The sequence below is a fragment of the Bubalus bubalis genome, chromosome 15 (genome assembly GCF_019923935.1).
Source record: "Bubalus bubalis isolate 160015118507 breed Murrah chromosome 15, NDDB_SH_1, whole genome shotgun sequence".
NCBI classification, from domain to species: domain Eukaryota; kingdom Metazoa; phylum Chordata; class Mammalia; order Artiodactyla; family Bovidae; genus Bubalus; species Bubalus bubalis.
Window position 1 is genome coordinate 75,508,637 of NC_059171.1, and position 24,140 is coordinate 75,532,776.

A 24,140-nucleotide genomic window follows, 5' to 3' on the forward strand; every position below is an offset into this window, starting at 1 on the left:
TGTGGTAGGGGCTGAGCTAAGCATTTTGAACACATTAGCTCATTTCATGCTCTCAATTGGACTATTAAGTGGCCCTGTTGTTGTCCCCATTTTAGGATGAAAGGGAGGCTTAGATGTTCAGTGACCCTCCAAGAACAAACAAGGTCACCACCTGGGCGACACTGAGGTTGATAGTGCATCTTTCCCAGCTCAGTGATGAGCCAGGCTGTAGTCAGGAGGCCCGGGGGATAGGAGGTCAGCTTCCCAAGAAAGATCGCCAAGCTGCAGCTGAACTCATAGAAACATCTTTGCTGTCCGTGAGAAGGACCCTCCTCAGGAAGCGCTCTTGCTTTCCATAATGTGACCCGCCCTGTTGCTTAAGGCAGTTTTCCATCCAATACTCACTTGAGCTGAAGCACGAGTCTTGCCCTCACAAAGGAATTGTTTTCTGCCCACGCCACCCTTCATTCTGCCCGCCTAGGGAAGCAGCCAGTCCACCTGCCTTCCTTGCTCTATAAATTCTGATTCCCTGGAACTCACCCAACTGTTTTCTAAGATGTGATGCAGTAAGAGAATTTCTGATTTGTTCAGCAAGGAAAAAAAAAAAAAAAAACTCTCTCATTTTATTTCTTTAAGGATTCTTTGAGAATCAAAGGCTGGGGGCATGAGTAATGATAATTGCAGGTGCCACTTATGAGAGAGGCTGTCTTTTGCCTCCCAATATCCATCGTCCTCTATTCCAAGGAACCCCTTTGGTTGAAGGTACCAATGTGCCCAGGTAAAATGCTACATTTATCAGCTCTGCCTTGTACAAACAAGGGTGTCTGTGTGTGATGCAGTTTGGTTAATGACACTTGAGCAAAAGCCATTAGATGGGACTTCCAAGAAAGCCCAACAGCTGAGCAGACTGGACAGGTGATGGTCATCTTCCCTTTAACCTTCACTCCTCTCCTTTTTCCTGCCTGGAGTGAGGTCAGATGCCCACGGTGGGCAGCTGCCCACCTGCCCATCTGCCCATCCTGCCCTGCTAAGGTAGGCGGGGCAGAAAGGAGGAAGGAGCCTGGCTCACCAATGACTTTCTGCACCCACTGCACCAGCCTCAGGCAGCCTATTTGGGGCTTCATGTGGGGCGGGACCAGGGCACATCTCTGGTTAAGCAGTTGGCAGCTGTGTTTTCTGTTGCATGCCCCCGAGTTCCTTCCTCTGATCTGCAATGCCGATACCATGGCTACTATTCACACGTGGCTAACAAGCATGTGAATTAAGGCTAGCATTATGAAGAACCAGTGTTATTTAATTTTAATTAATTGAATTTGAATTTTAAAATGGAAGCCGTGTAAAATATGTTCCCATTAAGTACAACTTTATAGTTTCAGAAGGACCACATTTTACTTCAACTGTTGAAAATTTTGTTTCTGGATTGAGATGTGCTGTGGGTGCAGATATATACCAGATTTCATAGTAGATAACTTTTTTTAATGTAAACTGTTTCATTTATAGGGCTTCCCTGGTGGTTCGGTAGTAAAGAATCCGCCTGCCAATGCAGAAGATGTGGGTTGGATTCCTGGGTTGGGAAGGTCCCCTGGAGAAGGAAATGGTAACCCACTCGAGTATTCTTGCCTGGGATATCCCTTGGACAGAGGAGCCTGGCAGGCTACAGTCCATGGGGTCACAAAAGAGGTGGACATGACTTAGGGACTAAACAACGATGACAACAACAATAATCTCATTAATATTTTAAAATTATTGTTTATATGTTGAGCTACTATTCTGGATATGTATGATTAAACCATCTTATGAAAATAAATTCCGCCTGTTCTCTTTTCACTTTGCTAATGTGGCTGCCAGGAAATGTGCAAGTGTGCCTATGGCTCGTGTTATATTTCTGCTCTATGGCTATTCCACCCATTCCAAACCCACTGAGTGCCAGCTCTGTGCTGAGCACTTCACGGACATTTATTTCAAGGAGATCTTAAGGAACTCTCTGTGAGGAGAGGTATTACCTTTGTTTCATAGGCGGGGCAAGAGGGGTTGGAAGAGGCTGCTTTGCTTTGAGCACCCACGCCTCTGTTTGGTTCTTCAGCCAGTGGCTCCAACCGTTACCTGCTCAAAGCTTAACTTACCAGGCACACAGATCACTGTGGTTTCTACATCTAAGTTGCTGCAGCTTCACAGACCTGTTACCAGTGCATGTGGCTAAGAAGACCAGGAGAAAATTACCAGGATGAGATTCGACAGAGGAAGCTGGGACTTCTCTGTGTACCAGCTGCCATCTGAGGCTGGATCAAATCCATCAAGATGTCCTGGGTACACCTGGGCTTCCCAGGTGGTACTAGTGGTAAAGATCCTACCTGCTAATGCAGGAGACAGAAGAGACGGGGGTTCGATCCCTGGGTTGGGAAGATCCCCTGGTGGAGGGGGCACAGCGACCCACTCCATATTCTTGTCTGGAGAATCCCAAGGATGGGGGAGCCATAGGATCACAAAGAGTCAGACATGCCTGAAATCACCTGGCATGCAAAGCACGCACGCACCTGGCACCCTACTTCCCTCCACTATCAGGAGGAAGCAATGAATGCCGAGGTGTTCTACATCACCTGGGATAAACCCGAACAGGGTAGCAGTGAGCGCTGAGGTTTGTGGGAAGGCTAGTGTCGTGATACACAGAAGCCAAGGGACAAAACCACAGAGACACTTAGGAAGTTGTCCACAGGGCACTGTGTCCACTGACAAAAGTTCACAGTTGTTTTGAGAAGACACGTTTTCTCACGGAATTCAGTGTCGTGACTATACAACTCCATACACAACTCCATAAAGTTCTTCCACAGCCATTTTTTGATAAGATTCTCTCTCCATTTTTTTTTAACTACAGAAAAACACAAACACAAGCTGGCATGTTTATATGAGACCTGGATGTGTTTACTTTTGCAGCGGACTCTAAAAATGTCATCACCCCCTTGGCAGCTGTTTGGACATGAAGGGTACCTTGACACTTCCAAAAGTATTTTGCTTTGTGGCTATTCTGCCAAACTCAGACATGTGCAGTTTTATTGCGAAGTATTCTGCTAATGTGGATGGAGTTGTTTGGTGTGTATCTCTATGCATCCTGACAAGAAAGAGTGGGTAAGGAGATGGACATTGATCTTTTTACTACTGTGGCAATAAGGTTTTACATTTCGACAGCGCCTTTCAAATCATGGCATCTTATAAAGCACCAGAGGCTGTGATAAGTTGATGCATGGTTGAAATACAGCAAGTGCCTTGGCAGTCCAGCATCACATATTACCTCTTTGGTCCCCGAAGCAGAGGATGGAGGGCTGCTGTTGCATAGAGAAAAACGATAAAACACATTTCTGTGATGGTTATACCGGGGAACTTTTCCGAGTACTTTTCAGGGCTTTCTCTGCAAATCTTTATTGTTCTCACTGGATCTCAGTAAAACAGGAAGAGAACAGCTGCTATTAGTGACCCTTTTACACGCGCAGAAATAGAGACAGAGAAAGATTTGGATTTTGAAAAGATTACCAAGTCAGGCAGTGATGGGGTCAACTGCAGGGTCCTTGTCCCTTCTTCTCCCTGGCTCCTCTGTTCCCACCTGACTGTGCCACAGGGCAGCCAACTGACCCTGGGTATGTCAATTCTTATTTTCCATTACTCTTTCCTTGAGTGTTTATCTTAGAGCAAGGCTGAACACAGAGAAATGTCTCTCCTTTAAGCTTTCCTTATTCTCTTGTACTCTATCCTACTATGTGTCTTTTACTTTCTCTTCATTTCTTTCCCGTTGATCTCTTCCTGTCTTCATTTTCTCCCTCTCTCCCTCCACCCTCTCCTTTTCTTTACCCTCTACGTTTTTCACTCTCACCTAAGATCATACTCTACTCTCCCATTTTCTGGGAACGAGTTGAAACCCTGTGTGAGGTTCCCTTTTGGAGGAGACTAGGTCCAGGCGGTGCTAGTGGTAAAGAACACGCCTGCCAATGCAGGAGATGTGTGTTCCATCCCTGGGTTGGGAAGATCCTCTGGAGGAGGAAATAGCTACCCACTTCAGTATTCTTGCTGGGAGAATGCCATGGACAGAGGAACCTGGCGGACTATAGTCTATGGGGTCACACAGAGTCAGGCAGGACTGAGCCTCTGAGCACAGCACAGGTCCAAGCCAGGGCCTTTTCAATCAGGTTCAACTAATTTGGGGAGGAGGGGAAGGGGGGAGGCTGTGCTTTCACATGTAGCCACTAGGGGGTGCCTGTGCAATGTCTGTGGTTTTATTCGCTCTGGGAAGAAAGCAGCAGAATGGCTTCTTTCCTGGAGAAAGAAGCAAGTGGGCTAGAGTAGCAAGGAGCAAGAGAAGGAAACAGACATAGGGAACATGGATGCAGAGATAGAACAGGAGTCTTCAGGAATTGGAGTGACTGGGCTGAAATGTTTGATTCCATTCATCCTTAGACATGGCTGGAGGGTGGGTGGGGGGTGTGTGTGTGTGTTCAACTCTCACTTCATACCTTGGGGTCACTTCAGTGCTTGGAGCAACTGTTTCCTGATCTCTACAAACTAGTGACTTGTGAGCCTGCTGATCTCTGTGGTTCCTTCCAGTTGTATTTCTGGGTCTTGAATGCAGGCTGTTTGGAAGGTGAGTGGAATAAAACAGGAGAGAGGCACTCACAGACTAGCCAGTCCTCGGTGGAGGCATGCCTGATTTATGGATGGGCTGTGAACTCTGCGAAGCCTCCCAACTTTGAAGAGTGTCTCCGTGTCCTGCTCCACGTGTGCTGAGCCTTTCCAGTCATTCTCAAGGTTTGAAAATGCATTTCCCTCTGTAACTCACTGGGGTTGGGGATCACGGTGAACATGTGTGGTGTCTGTCTCCTTGACACATAAATGACTGATTTCTAGGTAAGGCTGTGCCATCTTTTGGTGCTTGTCCTACATGACAAACTCATTTATCTCTAGTAGCTGGGAAGCAATGCTCTTGGGGGACTGCATTTCAGGAGAAATGGACTTGAACGAGCATTGAGTGCTTGCTGTGAACTGACCACCTGGCTGGGCACTCGGGCTGTGAAGCTGAGCAGGCTCCGAGGACAGTGTGTGGCCAAGGGGGTCCATCAGTGACTGGGGCCCGACCATGAACACAGACAGCACTGGTGGAGTGGAGAGCAGGGAGAGTCCAAACACCATCCGTGCCAAGGACAGGCTTTATGCTTCAGTTTAAACCCTGCAGAATCCTGGAAGGTTGGTATTTCCTCTACCTGTGCTCAGAGACATCAAGTCATTGACTGAGGATCACACAGCTAGTAAGTAGGAGAGCTGGGGGCCAAATCAAGGTCTCTCTGGCCCTCTGGCCAGTCAGATTTGGACACCACGCCCAGGGTACTGCCGGGTCTCAGGGAAACCGGGATAGGATGCACCTTTTTAAAACAAAAGGAACAGGAAGCTTGTAGTGTGAGCAGTAACTCAGCAGGAACATGACAATGACCTCAGAGACACTCTTCACACTCATTAGCCCCTGATGACATGGGGTGTTGATATAGCCGTGTCTGACCCACTGCAGTTGGTATCTTTCTCCAGATGTGGGCATGGCGGTGGTGGGAGTGATTGGGTGGGGCGTCGGCCTTGTGGTGGTCGGCTGTGCCAGGGGGGACTTGCTCTGGGGCAGTGCAGTTCCTGAAATGGCCTAGTGACACCTGATCAGCCTCACCTGAGGCTGATTGGGAAAGTGCCCTTCTGTCTCTGATACTGAGACATTGTTTCCAGACGTGTGACTGTGCGTTTCTTAACACATCTTAGGGTCTCCGGTACAGGGCAGACACACGCCTTGTGGATGGAGTAAGTGGCCCCGAGCCTCCGGCCGACGTGGCTCTGGAGAAGTCTATTGTGCACAGCCTGTCCTTTGTTCCCAGAACTGTGCATGCACCAAGCCTGTGCTCGGCAAGTCCTGGTGTGTGCCTGAAGAGATCTCTGTCTGCCCTGGAGTTGTTAGACCTTGTGAGCACTAGCACTACCCACAGCTGCTTGAGGGAAAACCATGACCTTTCCCAAGGCCTGATTTTCTCACCTTCAAAGGGATCGGGAGAATTGGTACCTGAAGGGTGGCCATCTCAGGAAGACCAGCAGAGTCTGCAGGAGGCGTGGAGGTGCCCCACGGTCAATGGCCTGGCCAGGCTGGTGGGTGGGGATAATTTCCTGAGCATCTCACAGAGACATTCATCCCCTTCCTCCCTGGAGGACCCCACAGGGATACTCTACGTGCCGGGCACCTGCCCTCTTGGATGGCTCTGAGAGAAGGAGGGTCTGGAGCAGAAGATTCAGTGCCTTTGCTCTCGGCTTCCCGGCATACAGCCCTCCTCCCCAGCTGCTGGTGAGACTTGTCTGCCAACTGTTTGGATGCAGGAGGGGAGGAGCTGGTCTCCAGTGTCCCAGGCTACTGCCTGCGAGGGCAGGACAGGGAAGGAAGGAGAGGAGGCTTAGAGGTCCCATGGGCCTGGGACCGCTCTCTGACATCAGTGGCACTTAAGCAGGTATTAAACTGCTCTGGGCCTCAGTGTCCTCAACTGTAAGTGCTAATGAATAGTATCTTCCCTACAGGGTGTTGAAGGAACAGAAAATAGTGGGTACAAAGACCCTGGCATCCCACCTGGCACAAAGCAAATACTCAATAAAAAGAGCAGTTACTCCATGGCTGGAGTGTCACGGGGGCAGAAGGTCTGAATGGAAAGGAGGGTCTTAGACCAAGTGGTGAGGGGAGCAGCTGAACACTGGCCCCTACTCCTCCCCTGGGATTGTGTGTGTGTGTGTGTGTGTGTGTGTGTGTGTGTGTGTGCACATGCTAAGTCGTTCCTGACTTTGCGACCCTATGGACTGTAGCCCGCCAGGCTCCTCTGTCCATGGGATTCTCCAGGCAAGAATACTGGGGTGGGCTGCCATTTCCTACCCTGGGGATCTCCCTGACCCAGGGATCAACCCTGCATCTCCTCCATTGGCAGGTGAATTCTAGACTCTCTCCTTCTCCCTTCCTCCCTTGAAAAGTGGCTGCCAGGCTCACACCCTAGAAAGCAAAGTCTGTGATAAAGGCATGGAAGTCAGAGGTCTGTGCATTCCACTCTAATTTTAAAGGAGAAAACATTTCCCCTTAAATCCTTCCAACTTGCCCTCAAGGACTGCTGGCATAAGCCCAGTTTTGAAGAGGTGAACTCTGAAACTCAGAAAGGTTATTTAGCTGAGGATGCACAGCGGTCAGAGAGGAGCTGGGACTGCAGAGTGTCTGACCGGCCACACTCTGGACCCCAGGTCAGAAACAGTGGTCCCAGGCCTTTCACTTGGTATGCTGGGGCGATGTAAGTGCCCCCAGGAGCTACAGTTGAAGGGAAGGAGAGGCTCAGAAGACCCAGGAAACAGCAATCCAGGGGTGAAAACCCAACAAAGAACTGCTAAGCACTGGCTACGTGTGCTGGACACTTTATGTGGATTTCCTTAAGAGGTGATACATTTTATCTTCATGACACTCTTAGGAAATAGGCTCTATTATCATTCCCACTTTACAGATGAGGAAGCTGAGGCACAGAGAGGTGACGTATCTAGCCCAAGATAGCACAGCTAGTGAGCAACTGGGCCATGATTCTAAATGCAGGCTCTCTGGTCCCAGAGGCTACATTACTGAACTGTCTCATCTGACAACCTCTTGCAAGTTTAGACCAAAGAGAGACATGAAGAAGATTCTTACTGGGACTCTGGAATGGCACCTCGCCAGCAGTCAGTTTCATCTAGGGGTGGAGCTTGAGAATGAAGGAAGTTCAAACTTCGGGCTGGGACTTTGGGCAGCTTGGAGCTCCCTGATTCCCACCCCAAGCATCTCTGGGTATAGTGCAGTGCTCAGTCACTAAATCGTGTCCCACCTGATGCTTTGCGATCCCACGGACTGAAGCCCGCAAGGCTCCTCTGTCCATGGGATTTCCCAGGCAAGAATACTGGAGTGGGTTGTCATTTCTTTCTCCAAGGCATCGTCCCAACCCAGGAATCGAACCCTGAATCTCCTGCCTTGGCAGGTGGATTCTTACTCCCATGCCATCAGGGAGGCCCCCCTTGGGTGTCGAGTCACCTCTATTTGCGTCAAGAGTACAGGCAGCTGCCTGGGAGCCTGGAGGGAAGACCCGCTCCCAGAGGAATGGTATGTCTATGGCTTATTCCTTCATCGCACATTTCTGGTGCCCCTACACCCGTCCTAGGCCACTAGGTGCTGGGGACCCTTCCTCATAAAAGAAAGCTCTAGCCCTGTCCGTGAGGTGCTCATGGTCTGGGGAAAACAGAATCAGAGTTCTCCGTGAGCGAGGCCTGACCAGTTCTGATGGGGCACAGAACAGGTACCACTTTGCTGGGGAAGTCCTAGAAGGCTGTCCAAGAACAGGGACGTAGAGGCCCGGACTTGAGGTGGGATATGGTGGGGCAAAGGCAGGACAGACTTTCCGGCCCCGCCACTGACTCTACCTGGGATATCTGAAAACGGTCCGATGGAGGATTTGTCGAGGGGGGTGGCGGGGCGTAAATGAAAGGAGGACGGCAGCACCCACGTGCGTCCAGGGGACTGCGCCCCAGAGGGGACGGGCTGGGGCGCAGCTCCCTGCCCCGCCTCCGGACTCGGCGGATTTCTGCGTGAAGAGAATGACAACCCGGCAGCTAGCCGGGATGACAAAGCCGACCTGAAGGGCACGCGCTTTTATGTAATCGACCTCGGTTCCGAGGGTCTCGCGGGTTGGAGCTGAGCGCAAGAGGCACCCACCGAGACAGGACGGCTGGGCACCCACGTTATTTCCTAGCAAACAGGAGCGGGGGAGGCAAAGCGAGCTAAGTTATGGAAGTCCAGGGAGCTTGAGAGCAGGGCAGCCCGCCCCGCCGCCCTTTCCCAGAGCCCGCGGCGGCGAGCCCGGGCGCTCCTCCGCGTCCTTCTCCGCCCGGTCCCTGAGCCGAGCGCGCAGCCCTCCTCCGGGGATCGCTGGCTGGGTGACCTTGGGCGAGCCGCTTGACCTCTCTGGGCGCAGTTGCTCGGGCTCTGCGTCTCGGCCCGCCGTGACCGAGCCGCGCGGCGCTCCGCGCACGCCTCCCCGGGAGCTGCGGACGGGCGCGGCGCCGGCGGGAGGCCCCCGGGACGCCCCTCCCAGGCCCGGCCGCGCAGCCGGGAGCAGCCCCACCAGGCGGCGCGCCGCAGCTGGCGGCGGGCGGCAGGGCGCGGGGCTCAGCGCGCAGGCGCGGCGGGCGGGGCGGGGCCGGGCGCGGCGGGCGGGGCCAGGCCCTCGGCTCCGCGGCTCAGAGAGCGCGGGGCGGCGCGCGGCGTGCGGGTCGCTGCTGAGCTCCGCTCTGGTGCCGGCTGGCGGGGCTCGCCGGGGACTGTGTCCAGTTCGCGGAGCGCGCCGCCGGCTCGGCCGGAGGGCCGCCTGATCGCTCCGGCCCGTGGCGGGAGCGCGGGGCCCGCGTCTGGGAGGCGGCGGCCGCCAGCGCGGGGCCGTCGGCGGCCAACCCCCGGGGACCGGGGCTGCGCGGCCGGTTCCCGCCCCGCGCCGCCGCCGCCGCCACCGCCTCCGTCGCCGCCGCCGCCCCAGGGCCGACCGATCGGCTTGGCTCCGCCGCGCCCCGCGCAGCCCCGCCGCGGCGTCCGGCCCGGGTTCCGCGCCGCTGGGGCGCGGGCGGGGTCGGGGGTTGCGGGGCCGCCGCCGCCGCCCGCCCGCCTGGAGTCCGCGTCCCGGGCCCGGGCGGCCGGCGAGCATGGAGGAGAAGTACCTGCCGGAGCTGATGGCGGAGAAGGACTCCCTGGACCCCTCCTTCACGCACGCCCTGCGGCTGGTGAACCAAGGTGAGGGCGCGCGCCGGCCGGCTGGCCGGCCGACCGACCGACCGACCGTTAACGGTCGCCCACTGCCGTTGGGGACCCGGGAGCGGCGGCGGGCTGGGGGGAGGGGCGGGGGGCTGGAGACTGGGGGGCGTCGGGCCCGGGGGCGAGGCGCAGGTGTTGGGAGTTGCGGAGCCGTGGGGGCGGGCTGGCCGTCGACCTCGGGGCGACCGGAGGGGACCCAGGTCGCGATCTGGGGGAGCTGATTCGGGTGGGGATGTGGGACACCTAGGGGAAGCCGGAGTGTTGTGTGCGCGTTGTGGGGAGACGCGGGAAGGAAGGCAGGCTGGGCGTTTGGATGAGACTTGAAGGCAATCTGTGGGGGACTCGAGGGTACCCCAGGGAAACTTGCGGGTGGGGGACCGCGAACATCTGGGGGCTTCGTTGGGGCGGGGGTTGAATGAGCTCATTGGAGCGGAGAATGGGGCGGTGGGGGACTCTAGGGGACTAGTTGCGTTTGGTTAGTCTAGGGAGCTGGAGAAAGAACTCGAGGAAAATGGAAGGATTCGAGGGGATCGGAAGCAGAAGAGGTGAAGGGAACAGGTGCTTGGATTGTTGGTGAAGTTTGAGGACCTCGGAGGAGGTTTGGGGTCAGAACCCCTGGCACTTTGGAGGAGCAGGGCCCGCCGTCCCGGTTCCCTCTTCATCCCTCTCTCTCTCTTTCTCTCGCGGGTCCGGGCTCTCGCCGCCCTCCCCGGGGGTGGGCAGCTCACACCTAGCCTTGCAGGCCGGCCCTTGGAGAGTCATCGGGGGGCGGGAAGAGACCCACGCAGGAGAGTCCGCTTCTTGACTTGCCTGTCCTCTGTGGGAGGCTCTGTGTGGGTCACCCTCATTGGGGGCCGGCTCGGGGTTGAGAACACTGGCCAAGGAGCCTTTGCTGCTTATGCCATTTCAGCACGCCTCCGGCCAGCTCAGGGCGTGAGCCGCCCCGGGAAGTACCGGACGCAGGTTGCAGGGGCGTACGGAGGCGTGCCCGCCCAGGACGGCGTTCCCTGGCTTGTTCCTTCTCCAGCTTCCCGAGTAATCTGCCGGGATGGACGGTAAATGAAGCCCGCCTTCCCCAGAGCGGTGTCCTTCATCCCTCCCTGGATCTGGGATGCGTGTTTCAGATAAAGATGGGTTTGGGAGCCGCTGGTATCAGATCTGTTACCTTTTGCACGAATCACTGTGCCTTGAGGGTCTGTGGTTCCCGACTCAGCCGGGTCTGCTGATCTTCATGCTGGCCCTGGCTTTTTAATTGTTGAAAGTGAAAGATGAGGCAGACATATTCTATTTGTATACAGGTGTCTATATTTTACAACAGCGACCTCCGGTATTTGCCTATTGCAACCCGTTCTTCCTAGTAGGGTGTGTGTGTGGTCGAGTGAGGGTCTTGGTGGAGGGACTGACTGTCTGCAAGAATTTAAGCTTGATATTTAATTTGTTGAACAGAGATGGGTTCACTGAGCTTTCCCATTTTAATTGTAGGCTTATTTTTATTTAATAAAACGGGCTTGTGAAAAAGTAATGGCTATGCGTTACAGAAAGCGAATTTTAAGTTTTATTGCCATGCTCTTGTGAACAGTTCTACAGTTGGGTTTGTACTCTTCTCTCTTTGTGATTTACATATATCTTTTGTTGCCTGCTGGGCTGTCATCTCTATGAAAGAAATTTCTTTGTACGTTGTGTGAGATCATTGGCATTAGAAATATTCTGGATTGTGGAATGAAGTGTATTTTTCTGAATAAAGAAGCTGAGTCAAAGTTAGGTTGTATTCAATTAAAGAAGCAGTTTAACAAAAGTGTAGTAAGTTATCTTATTTTGAAAGTCAGAACTAATTTTCTGTGCCAGGTTGCTGTGGCATTCATTCTGCTAATACATTTCAGAATTCTTTTGGTTTCTTTGTTTTTACCTGTGGTAATAGCTTTCAGTTATTTGAAACAGATCTTGGGCAATGTTGCCATTTAGTGTTTTTTTTTTTTTTTTACGGTGTTAAACCTGATTACCTTGCTTTTTCATTAAGAATGTAATTCTTGCAAGAGGTACATTTCTCACATTGAACAGTTAGGCAAGTAACTTATTCAGATGTTCTTACTACTGTTAATTTTGATTTCTTCAGACTGAAATGTTTTCCCCTTAAATCACAGGCTGATATCTGGAATGCAAAGCTCTATCATTTAAAATATTAATTATGCTGTTACATAACTCCAGAATTACAAGTGGCATTTCTGAAACACGGTGTCTTAAATCTGAATCGATTATTATGAAGCTTTGATTTTAAATCTGATAATCATCTTGTGATTGACTACCAAGAGCATTTTTATTCTTTTTTAATCTGTATTTTTGACTATTTCCCTCTAAAGGGAGACATCTGTTTTTCAGATGAATCTTGATACTAGGATGGGTATTCAGGCACTACCTTGTACATGGTAATGGGTCACACCTTTATTTTATTACGGAGTGGCCTGTGATAAGTAGACTTGACGGTTAACATCAGCAGATGCTGTCAGTGCCTCTGCATAGTGTTCTGAAGTTTCCCCGGTTCTTTGAGGCATGGCTGTCTACTTGTGTTCTCACTCTCAAGCCCCAGTGAGGCAGACGTTGATGTCTCTGTTTTTCAGGGGAGGCAGCTGGTAGGTGACTGAGATAGGTGAATCTGAACTCAGATCTTTGGTCTCATAAGGCCATTGTTCTCCATACTCAGACTTTCTCCAAAAGATGGCACTGAAACACTTCACAGATGGGAATTTAAAACCCTGCCAAAGTCAATAGAACTAATATGCTTGTTTCCTGTTGACTTCCTGTTGATTTTCTAAAAACGTTTGTTTCTGTGCTTGTCTAGTGGTCTTCTTTGAAGAAACAAGCTTTCATGGTAGATATTTCCTACAGGATTCTAGTGCTCAGGTCAAGAGGCATTTTTGAATTAAAGCCCTTTGGGGACCAGTATATGATTTTAGTAATCAACACACTGTGATAGTGTTGATAAATGGGGTGTGTTCATTTTTTAAAAATTTGGCATTTGTAGACACTGATAGCTGAATTACCTTTTTTTCCTAATTATATTCAAGTAAGAACTTGAGCTGGAATCACAAGATATATGCTTCTATGCTAACGTAGGTTGGCTTTTACACTTTTTCCAGGCTTATTCTTCCTAGTGGGCATTAGTTCTTGGCTTTTATTGCAATTCCTCAGGATAAATTTTCCTTCCTCTCACCCCCTCAAATATTGAATGCTCTTGTTTCTCTGCCAGAAATAACGTGTGATGTTTACTTGATGTTAAAACTGAATCAAATAAGATAAACTTTTTTTAAATCCCCACCTCCATTGCCTGTAGAGTGAGTTGACATTGGAGTTTCTTGCCAAGGAGGTTAATTGGAGATGAAAGTTGCATTCTGTGTTTTATATTATATTTGCTACTAGGGGATGTGCTGACTCTTACTAAAAACATCTTCAGAAATGTCTTACACATTATAATTTAATCCAGTTCTCTGGTCTTGCATTGGATGGTTTTCAGTCCAAGCCAAGTAACCATTAAATAAGATTACATAACCCTGTATTTTTAATTACCTGATATAATATATGGATTGGTGGCTGGTTCACTGCCAAGTTATATTTAGTGGTTGGTTACAAGAGGAAGTGGAGCAGAGGATTCCAGGTTATGGTGGTCTGTTAGTGTCCAGTGGAGAAGGAAATGGCAACCCACTCCAGTATTCTTGCCTAGAGAATCTGACGGGCAGAGAAGCCTGGTGGGCTACCATCCATAGGGTCGCACAGAGTTGGACACAACTGAAGCGACTTAGCATGCACGCATGCGTTAATGTCCAGATAAATTTCTTTGTTGGTGTTTCAAAGTAAGTGTTTTTCGTATTACATCAGTTTCTCTTAATAATGAGATTCTTAGCATTACTTAGTATGTGGGATAAACATATATGAAGGAAGGATCATTATTTTGCCTTATGTGCTTCTCTTTGTACAACAAAGCTCGATGGCTTAAGAGTTTCACTTTGGGGGACCCTTTCTGGAAATTGTTTTGGTTGCTTGTGTGTTGTCAAGCGTGTAAAGTAGGAGAAGAATGAGAGTGAAGGTTGCAGAATTCCATTTAGCTGTGGTGCCTTCATGCCATAGTGTGCACTTCTCTGCTTCATCCAGGGAAGAGTGTGGTTATTTAGTTTCTAATAGTTTTTCTTAGGCTTATCAGGTTTTGCTTTTTGTAAGAAAATGGATGCAATGACTCACATATTTATTCTTTGACTCACATATTTAGATAAATCATTTTCTGTAGTGTTATGACTCAGAAGGATCCAGTGATTGTCAGTTATGGTGCTTTGGTATCCAGACATTAGTAGCAGGTTTATTGAGAACCTACCTCGAAGGGTGTTTTTGCTGGTCCTGGACCGAGAGAGGGAAAAATTTCAGCCTCTACTCCTGAGGAATATCTGCTCTCTTCTGCATCAGATTGAGAGTGGGCTTTAAGTGTTTAGATGCCCTCTCCTTTCCAGAGGAATGTCTTATTGGCCGTCAACTATCCTTTTGAACTATTTTGTGACAAGGTGGTTTAGATTTAACTCTCGTTCTAGAAACATTTACCAGGTACTTCTCCACACTCAGCCATGTCTATAAACTTAATACTGGGAACAGCCTGAAATGTAGAGACTTCTAGCCCAGTATGTCACTTATAGAAACGGAGATTCCAACAGTGACTTACCCAGAGCGACATACTGACAGAATGTCCGAGGGGATGTTCAAGCTTTGTTGTTTTCCACATCACACGGACCTTTGGACGTATGAAGGGTCAAACTGTGATGATACAGGTAGTTAATGACAGAAGGGGGATTAAAACTCTGACCTTTATGTGCAGTTTGTTCTTTTCTCTCTAGCTTGTGCTGGAATTGAAAGATGAGTTATGTAGCATCCATTGTTACATTGATACTTTATCCTCCAAGTTTCTGCTGTAGATATCTTGTCTGACCACTTCCCTCCCTCCATGGGCTAGAGTGCCTGTTTCTGGTCCTGAAGCAGGTGGTGCCTAACTCTCTGATGGGGTGATAGTCATCACAGTGTAGTATTTGGATCTCTGTCTTCCCTGGAGAGTGTGAGCTGTTCGGGAGGTAAGGCTTGGTCTTACCTATCTTTGTGTCTTCAGAATCTCATATAGTTCTTGGTCTGTAGCCAGTCTTCATTTCAGTGTTGTCTTAATTCTCATAAAGGTAGAAGAATCAAAGTATTTGGAATTTGGCAGTCCTTAATGCCTTTGCTTTTTACCACTTTAGAGACCTGACTGAGTTAGGGGTAGGAGGAAGTCCCCAACAGGTGTGCAGGCAGACACGGGAGGGGGTTCTAAGTGAATCTCAGTGTTGAACAAGCAGGAGAGCATCCCAGGGCTCACTCCATGGGGTGGGCTGTAGGGGTCCTTCTCAGGAGGTGAGGAGATCTTATCAGATCTGCTTGGAATCTGATGATTATTTACTTTTATTCTTTCTTGAGGAACTTATTAGGCAGTGCACTCTAACATTGTTAGCTCTCCTTGCCTAAACTAATGAGATTTCTCATAACAGATTTAAACCAGAAGTTGGGTGACCCACGTCGCTTGCTGAATAAGCCTTACCTGAAGGAGTTAATCTTCACTCTCAGATGCCACACAGACCCTCAAAGCCCAGGAGTAGTGGTGGTTGCGGATGGAACGCCAGCAGCAGTTTGGATGTCACCAGACCCTTTGCTTGTCATCATTCCCCCTGAGTGGAGATAGAATGGCTTATGTGTTTTACCAAGAAACAGAAGTAGAGTGTTGGTAGCTTTGGGATAATGATCACAATAAAAGCTGCCAAATGGAGGGCCTCTGTGCCTGGTGCTTCCTGTGCATTATCTCCGGTCCCCACAAGATCTTAGAAGGTAGCTGATTTTATCCCCTGCCTGTGTCGTTTGTTTTTTCAGATGAGGCATCTGAGGCTCTAAAGGGTGCACAGTCCTCAGGCTGAACTTCTAAATCAAGCCATCTTGTGTTTTGATAAGATACTTTAAGAAGAGACTCAAAGACAGAACCCAACATTGTTGTTTGATTACAGTGAAAGCCAGTTAGGAAGTTCCCTTTGTGATGATGAATTTTTAAAAGAGGTTTCCCAGAATGTATTTTACCAAAAAGGCAAGCTCCCTTTTTTCCTATGTTCTCCAGCAGTACTTTTCAGTCTTTAGTAAGCATGCAAGGTAAGGAGTTTTACTTATGTATATTCCAGTAATCACAGATAAAGTAGGAAACCTTTCTGTACTGAAATAAGTCAATTCTTGATGAAGCTGTCTCTCTTAGAGACAGAGCTCTTCGTGTTTAAATACTATCGCAGAGACAGTTGGTGTGATATCAGGGATTTAGAGGCAGTTTATGGTATGTTTTAAAAATTCCCCATCTTTTAAAAATAGGCTCATAAAAGAAAAAAAAATATCAAGAATATACAAGAACATAGTCTCACAGATAATGGTTTTGGCTCTGTGAAGGAAGTGGGGTATGTTTGAATATACTTGATTGCAATTGTTAATAATACTAGTTACTGTTTATCAAGAACCATTTTTGGGTTAGATTCTTTATGTACATGATTTCATTTAATTTTTTAAACAGTCTTGAAAGAGTAAATCATTTTACCTTATACTGTAGACGAGGAAGCTGAGGGCAGGGAGGTTAAATAATTTGCATAATGTCAGACAGCTAATAAGTGGTAAGCCAGGATTCAGATCTTTATCTGCCCCCTGGAGAGTGCTGTGCACTCCAGCAGAGGAGGGGGCTTTCCTTGTGGCTGGGCTTTCCTGTTGACTTTCCTGGGAGAACCTCGGCCATGCAGCTCTTAAAGGGAGCTGCCTGGCACTGGCCTGGTGCTCTGTGAGGAGGCTGACTATACAGCCGGCAGGCAGCGCAGCGACCGTGCGGGGTAGTAGCTGTGTGACCACAAGAGGCGTGGAAGGTCTGGCGGATGCCTTTACATGGGAAACGGTGCTACTTCACAGGGAAGAGCTGCCAAAGGAGTCACGTGATTCTGGCAGGTGACGACTTTCTAGTCTGACCCTGTACCAGTTCCTTAGCTTCCCGGAGCCGCAGTTTTCATCTGTAACATTGGAGGCCTTTACCTCCTGTGTGGGGTGGCCATTTTAGATGGGGTCTAAGTACCATGTCCTGAACAAGCATTACCTGCTCATTTCACAGAATTGCCCGAGACAGGTGTGTGTGTACAGGCATCACTTTCCAGACATAAAGTATATAGTAATAACTCAATGCATAAATCATCCAGTCTCCTTCCTCAGGGTAATTTTATGTTATTAAAATGATTTTAGTTTTCCAATCCTGGAGATACTGAAGGGGAAACTCATTCTTTGGGAAGCCTCTTTCATTAATATCATGTACAAAATTAGCAGCAGCTCTGACTGGTTTTTATTATGCTAGTCAAGATGCAGCACCTGAAGCTTCCATTAACAAATGAGGCTTCCATAAACAGATTTATGACTGCACATCTTAAAACATGTCTGGACACTCAGCAGCCGCTCTCCACAGGCACAGGGTACCTTGCTCTGAATTGGTAAGCTGTAAATTTCCATAATTTTTTGCATTTCCATAATTTTTCACCAATCAGCCCCTGCTGCTATTTTAAGAACTTTAAAAGGTGTTCTTGGCATATTATTGATGTTCTTCCTTGGTGCGATAAAGAGTTGTGCATGTGTGAGAGCACCCTTTTTGATGTGATTACACTTGGGGTCACTGTTGGTTCACGCGCCCATGGAGAAATTGTAATGTAGGGGAGAGGGGACGGTTTCCTTCCCGTCATTTTCCCTTGTTCTCCGGCTGCTTCAGTTACTTGGCGCCCCGTGCCCTGCTCTTCTTCCACTAGATGGCGCTCCGTATAGCCCAGTCACCCTCTGCATCCGCACAGGGGGCTTCATCTGAGCCAGTGTTAGTCTTGATCCATCATCAAGCTTGCGTTGCTTTGGTATTCATGTACTGATATTAATCTTCCACATTGCTGATGTTTTAAGAGGCATACTCTCTAGCCAGCATTTTCAGAAAATCAAGATGAGCTTTGTTTTGTGCCTGCGGTGTGCCTGGCATTGCTGCACGGTTCTTTGTCATCATTACCCCCTTTGGTCCTGGTGGCCGCCTCGGGAAGTAGTTTTGTTGTTGTCATTCTACAGGTAAAGAAATGGAGGCTAGGGAGCCATATAACTTGTTCAGGGTCATGCAGCTAACTTACAAAAACAGTTTTTGGAGGAGAGTTTTGGGGTAGTCTGGCTTACGGCTGTTGGACATGCGCTCTGTTGATTTTGTTGGGGAGAACTGTAGTGCTGACGGTGATCTGCACTGGCATGTAGAAGTCAAATCCGTTGTGTGAGGAAGCAAACAGTGGTAGCCGAAGCTTTGTCAGCTGGTGTGGAAACTGCTGCTTCCTTTTGCTTCTTTTGTCTCCTAACTCGTGCGGGCCCAAGGGCTAGATCAGTACCAGGTACAAAGCCATGGGGAACTTTGAACAAAGCTCTGATTCTGCTTTCAGTAATTTTAGCTGAAATATTAGATCGAGTCCATAGGAATTGAAAAATTTGTACTGAAGTTTCTTTAACTCCATTCATTTATTTAATATTTGTTGAGTATCTGCCCTTCTGAACTGAACTGTTTGTTCTGGGCCAGTTACTTCTCTGAGTCTCTGTTCCCTTGTCTGCACATTGGCAGTAATGCCTGCCTTGTAGGTCATTGGGGCGAAATGACAATGATTTTGTATTTTTAAAATTTTGTTAAAATTTTTTTAATATATAGGATATAGGTATATTTTTATACCCAATATGAGATAATTATGCATTTATGTTTATCTTCATTTTACATTATTTTTCTATCTGAATTTCATGCATCAGGTCATGGTCACCAACTGGTGTAGTGGGTTGTCTGCCAGTCATCTTTTAGGGCTGGCTGGCTGCTGGCACCTTGTGCCACCCCGTCCCTTTCTTCTGGTTGCATGGGCCCAGCAAACACAAACAGAAGCTTAGAAAAATCTCTCTCACTTTTTGTTTGCTTCATTATGCAAACCGCAGCTAACTAAAGATGATACTGAAGTAAGATTCATATGAGTGGAGAAGCACACATGGTTAAGGACACAATTTTAATTCAGACAGACCTGAGTTCACATCTTAGCTCTGCCACTTCTCTGCGTTGTGACTGTAGATGTGTGAACCTCTCTCAGCCTCAGTTTCCATGATGAAGAAATGGGCATGAACAGTTAATAAAGCCTCTGAAGTTTTTGTGGGATTTCAGTGAGGTGTGTGAAGAGCTCTGTCATGTCTGGCATCTAATAAGTGCAGAATAAATGGTTGCTGTTGCAGTCCTCCTCCTCTTCACCACCCTCCTCCTCCTCACCCTCCTCCTCCTCACCCTCCTCCTCACCCTCCTCCTCCTCACCCTCACCTCCTCACCACCCTCCTCCTCCTCACCCTCCTCCTCCTCACCCTCCTCCTCCTCCTCACCCCCTCTTCCTCCTCCTCACCCCCCTCCTCCTCCTCACCAACCTCCTCCTCACCACCCTCCTCCTCCTCACCGCCCTCCTCCTCCTCCTCCTCACCGCCCTCCTCCTCCTCACCACCCTCCTCCTCCTCACCACCCTCCTCCTCCTCACCACCCTCCTCCTCCTCACCACCCTCCTCCTCCTTACCACCCTCCTCCTCACCCTCCTCCTCCTCACCCTCCTCCTCCTTACCCTCCTCCTCCTCACCACCCTCCTCCTCACCCTCCTTCTCCTTACCCTCCTCCTCCTCACCACCCTCCTCCTCACCCCTCACCCCCCTCCTCCTTACCACCCTCTTCCTCCTCATCACCCTCCTCCTCACCCCCCTACTCCTCCTCACCACTCTTCTCCTCCTCACCCTCCTCCTCACCACCCTCTTCTTCCTCACCAACCACCTCCTCCTCACCACCCTCCTCCTCTCCACCGTCCTCCTCCTCGCCATCCTTTTCCTCACCACTCTCCTCCTCACCATCCTCCTCGCCACCCTCCTCCTCCTCACCACCCTCATCACCACCCTCCTCCTCCTCACCACCCTCCTCCTCCTCTCCACCCTCCTCCTCCTCACCACCCTCCTCCTCCTCACCACCCTCCTCCTCAGCATCCTCCTCTTCATCACCACCACTATCATATTTTAATCAAAGAATCAGTAATCCAATGGGGGAGATAAACATGTAGGGGGAACAATTTTAAGAATGTGTTAAGTGCTGTAGAAGAAGACGACATAGGGGCTTTAGGGGATCAGAATGACCTCTCTCATCTCAGGACCAAGCTAGGCTTCCTGGCAGAGGCTTTCTCAGAGAGGATTAGCTGGATGCAGAAATTGGAGGAAAGGACTTGTCAGGGATAGGTAAATTTTCTGACTCCTCCAGGTTATTAATTCCTGTTTCTATGTTTCCATAACATCTTCACATTCCTGCTTGTCATTGTGTGTTGTGGTTATCTGTCTTCTTTCGTCTCCCCCTCCCATTTTCCTTCCTGGCATTACAATTTTTATTTGAAAACAACTTTAAACTTACAGAGAATTAAAAGAATAGTGCTAAAACCCCCTGTATACCTGTTCGTCTGGATTCACCAGTTGTTTACATTTTCCCATATTTGGCTTTGCCATTCTGTCCATTTTCATAACTCATTTGAGAGTAAGGGGTGTGTGTGTGTGATCTATCTTTACTCCTAATATCTAAGTACCTTTGTATTTTTTGAGATTAAGGGCTGTCTCTGACATAACTGTACTTACCAGTTAACAGTGATGATAGAAGTTAGTCATAGTTTTGGTATTTTTATTATATAACTTATAGTCCATGTGCTACTCTCGCCAGTTGTTCCAGTTTTGTCTTTTATAGGATCAGGAGCAAGACCATACATTGCATTTAGCTGTCAAGCATTTTAGTCTCTTAATTTGGAACAGCTCCTCTGTCTTTGCCTTTCATGGCATGCATATTTGAATACTGCGCAGGCTGGGTTTCGTAGAGACCTCTCAGTGTGGCGTATCTGCTTCTCTACATTTAGATTCATGTTGTGCACTCTGTTCACACTGTTAAAGCCAGTGGGGGTGATGGAATTCCAGCTGAGCTATTTCAAATCCTAAAAGATGATGCTGTGAAAGTGCTGCATTCAATATGCCAGCAAATTTGGAAAACTCAGCAGTGGCCACAGGACGGGAAAAGTTTTCATTCCAATCCCAAAGAACGGCAATGCCAAAGAATGTTCAAACTACTGCATAATTGCACTCATCTCACACACTAGCAAAGTAATGCTCAAAGTTCTCCAGGCCAGGCTTCAACAGTACATGAACTGAGAGCTTTCAGATGTTCAAGTTGGATTTAGAAAAGTCAGAGGAACCAGAGATCAAATTGCCAACATCCGTTGGGTCATTGAAAAAGCAAGAGAATTTCAGAAAAACATGTACTTCTGCTTTATTGACTACACAAAAGCCTTTGACTCTGTGGATCACAACAGACTGTGTAAAATTCTTCAAGAGATGGGAATACCAGACCACCTTACCTGCCTTCTGAGAAATCTGTATGCAGGTCCATATGGAACAACAGACTGGTTCCAAATTGGGAAAGGAGTATGTCAAGGCTGATATCATCACCCTGCTTATTTAACTTGTGTACAGAATACATCATGGGAAATGGCAGGCTGGATGAAGCACAAGCTGGAATCAACATTGCCCAGAGAAACCGCAGATATGCAGATGACACCATCCTTATGGCAGAAAGTGAAGAACTTAAGAGTCTCTTGATGAAAGTGAAAGAGTAGAGTGAAAAAGTTGGCTTAAAACTCAACATTCAAAAAACTAAGATCATCATGGCATCCAGTCCCATCACTTCATGGCAAATAGATGGGAAAACAGTGGAAACAGTGAGAGACTATTTTCTTGGGCTCCAAAATCACTGCAGATAGTGACTGCAGCCATGAAATTAAAAGATGCTTGCTCTTTGTAAGAAAAGCTATGACCAACCTAGACAGCATATTAAAAATAGAGACATTACTTTGCTGACAAAGGTCCATTTAGTCAAAGCTGTGGTTTTCCAGTAGTCACGTATGAATGTGAAATTTGGACCATAAAGAAGACTGAGGATGAAGAATTGATGCTTTTGAACTGTGTTATTGGAAAAGACTCTTGAGAGTCCCTTAGAGACTCTGCAAGGAGTCAAGAGTCCCTGCAAGGAGATCAAACCAGTCAGTTCTAAATGAAATCAGTCCTGAATATTCATTGGAAGGACAATGCTAAAGCTGAAACTCCAGTCAATACTTTGGCCACCTGATATTAAGAACTGGCTCCTTAGAAAAGACCCTGATGCTGGGAAAGATTGAAGGCAGGAGGAGAAGGGGACAACAGAAGATGAGATGGTTGGATGGCATCACCAACTTGATGGACATCAGTTTGAGCAAGTTCTGGGAGTTGGTGATGGACAGGGAGACCTGGCGTGCTTCAGTCCATGGGGTCGCAAAGAGTCAGACATGACTGAGCAACTGAACTGTGCACTCTTGGCAGGAGTTCCACCAAGGTGATGGTGTGTCCTCCTCAATACATCACAGCAGGAGGCACACAGTTTCATTGTCACTTTATCCTGTTGTTATTGATGAGGCTAAGTTTTGTTCACTTGATGTAGGTGGTGCTGGTTTTGTCCCCTGTAAAGTTTCCATTTTCCTTTTGTAATTAATTAGCACTTTTGTAGGGTGATGCTTTGAAACTGTGTAAATACTCCTTATTAAACTCTCCCTCACAAATTTTAGTACCCATTAATGTTTCTTACATGAATTAATTATCACTGTGATGGTTGTAAAATGGTAATTTTTTCACTCCGACATTCTGTCTGCATGTGTATTGGTTGACATTCTGCTGAAAGGGAACATTTTTCTTTTTTTCTTTCCTTCTTTCATCTTCCCTACCTCTTGCCTGCCCTCCATCAGCTATCTGTACACATTCAATTGGTTGTAGTCCTTCACCATTACTGTATAAAGTGAGAATGTTAATCGCTAAGTCGTGTCTGACTCTTTGCAACCGCACAGACTGTAGCCCGCTAGACTCCTCTGTCTGTAGGATTTTCTAGACAAGAAGACTGGAGTGGGTTGCTCTTTCTTTCTTCAGGGAATATTCCCGACCCAGCGATGGAACCCACGTCTTCTGCGTTGGCTGGCACAACCGTTTCTCTCAAATCCATAAAAAAGTGGTCTTAAAGTTCTGTGTCTCAGAGCACTTCATGGTTCTGTGGGGAGCCCTGGTCTGGTGAGAAAGTGGGAGACAGCTGTCTCCTTCCCCCTGGGCTTCTGTCCTCAGGTCCTGAGGTGGCTCCATAGGACTTTGATTTGCTCAATGGATTTTACTTTGTGTTGTGGTTTTGAGCGTGAAAAGTACTCTTGAGGAAGTTATGCCTTGGTGGTGACTCTGAGTCAGAGGCAGCTCTCCCGGCCCCTCACTGAGTGAGTGTGCTGGTTCCGCCGGTCAGAGCCCAGGGGGACAGAGCTGCTGCCCACTCGTGTGGTCCGCAGTGAGGTTGGAGGGCGGGCAGCAATGGAGGCCGTGCCACTCAGTGCAGCGCATGGGTCGTGTGCTCTCTATCTCCTTGTCCTCTGTCAGGGCTTTGCTCCTGAAATGCTAGATGGGAGCAGTGCCCTCGTTGATAGTGAACTCTCTGGGCTGAAGGCTCTTCATGTCTGAAATGAGCATCAGGGGGTCTGTGTCCCGCAGTCAGTGCCCTGTGCCCCGGAGGCCGCTGGCCGCAGAGCGTGGTCCTTGTTCCCGTCTCGTGGGGCCCAGTGGGGAGACAGGCCGCGGCCCAGCCCCGTCCCTGCCCTTACCCGCTCTGAGCTTTGGTCTAGAAACCGCCTGGGGTCCTGCCTGCTGGTCTTTGTGGTCCTGGGCCCCATGTTACTTGCAACCAAGGATGTGGAACAGAAGTGTTGGGAGCGTTGGGAGCCAGCATCTGCCAGGTGGGGCGCTGTCTGCTCCTCATGCTGAGGACTTTCAGAGCCTTGGGAAACCCCTGCCGGCTGCTGGGGAGCACCCTCAGGAGGAGGCCGGGAGGTGTGAGTTTCTCCCTGGTGTCTCCGCTGGGCTGGAGGGTGTCCACTTCTTGCTCAGGAAGGGTGGCACGCTCAGGCTGGGCTCAGGGCTGGGAGTCCTTCATCCTGCTTAAAGGGTTCTCAGCCCAGTGGGGAAGCAGCCAAATTAAAAGACATTTATATTGCAGGGTGTTGAGTGCTGTAATAAAGACCGCGCACGGGGTCTTCCCAGGGACCAGGGCAGCGGGAAGGCCTGGGGTGAGGCCTGGTATTGGGGAGAC

General features: G+C 48.9%; 1 protein-coding gene across 4 annotated transcripts in view; it reads left to right on the plus strand.

The window, feature by feature from the left end:
• Positions 1–9,264: 9,264 nt before the first annotated feature.
• The window catches only part of KHDRBS3 (KH RNA binding domain containing, signal transduction associated 3), a 154,796-nt gene continuing 139,920 nt past the window's right edge, over positions 9,265–24,140 (plus strand). For 2 of the 4 annotated variants that reach the window (XR_006545099.2, XR_006545100.2), the window contains exon 1: positions 9,265–9,814. Coding sequence is in view for 2 of the 4 variants with exons in the window: in XM_044928864.2 (XP_044784799.1) it covers positions 9,727–9,814 (88 nt within the window). In the remaining 2 variants the exon portion in view is untranslated. Of the gene's footprint in view, positions 9,815–10,866; positions 10,891–24,140 lie in introns of those variants that run through there. The other 2 variants (XM_044928864.2, XM_044928865.2) reach the window with 2 other exon arrangements.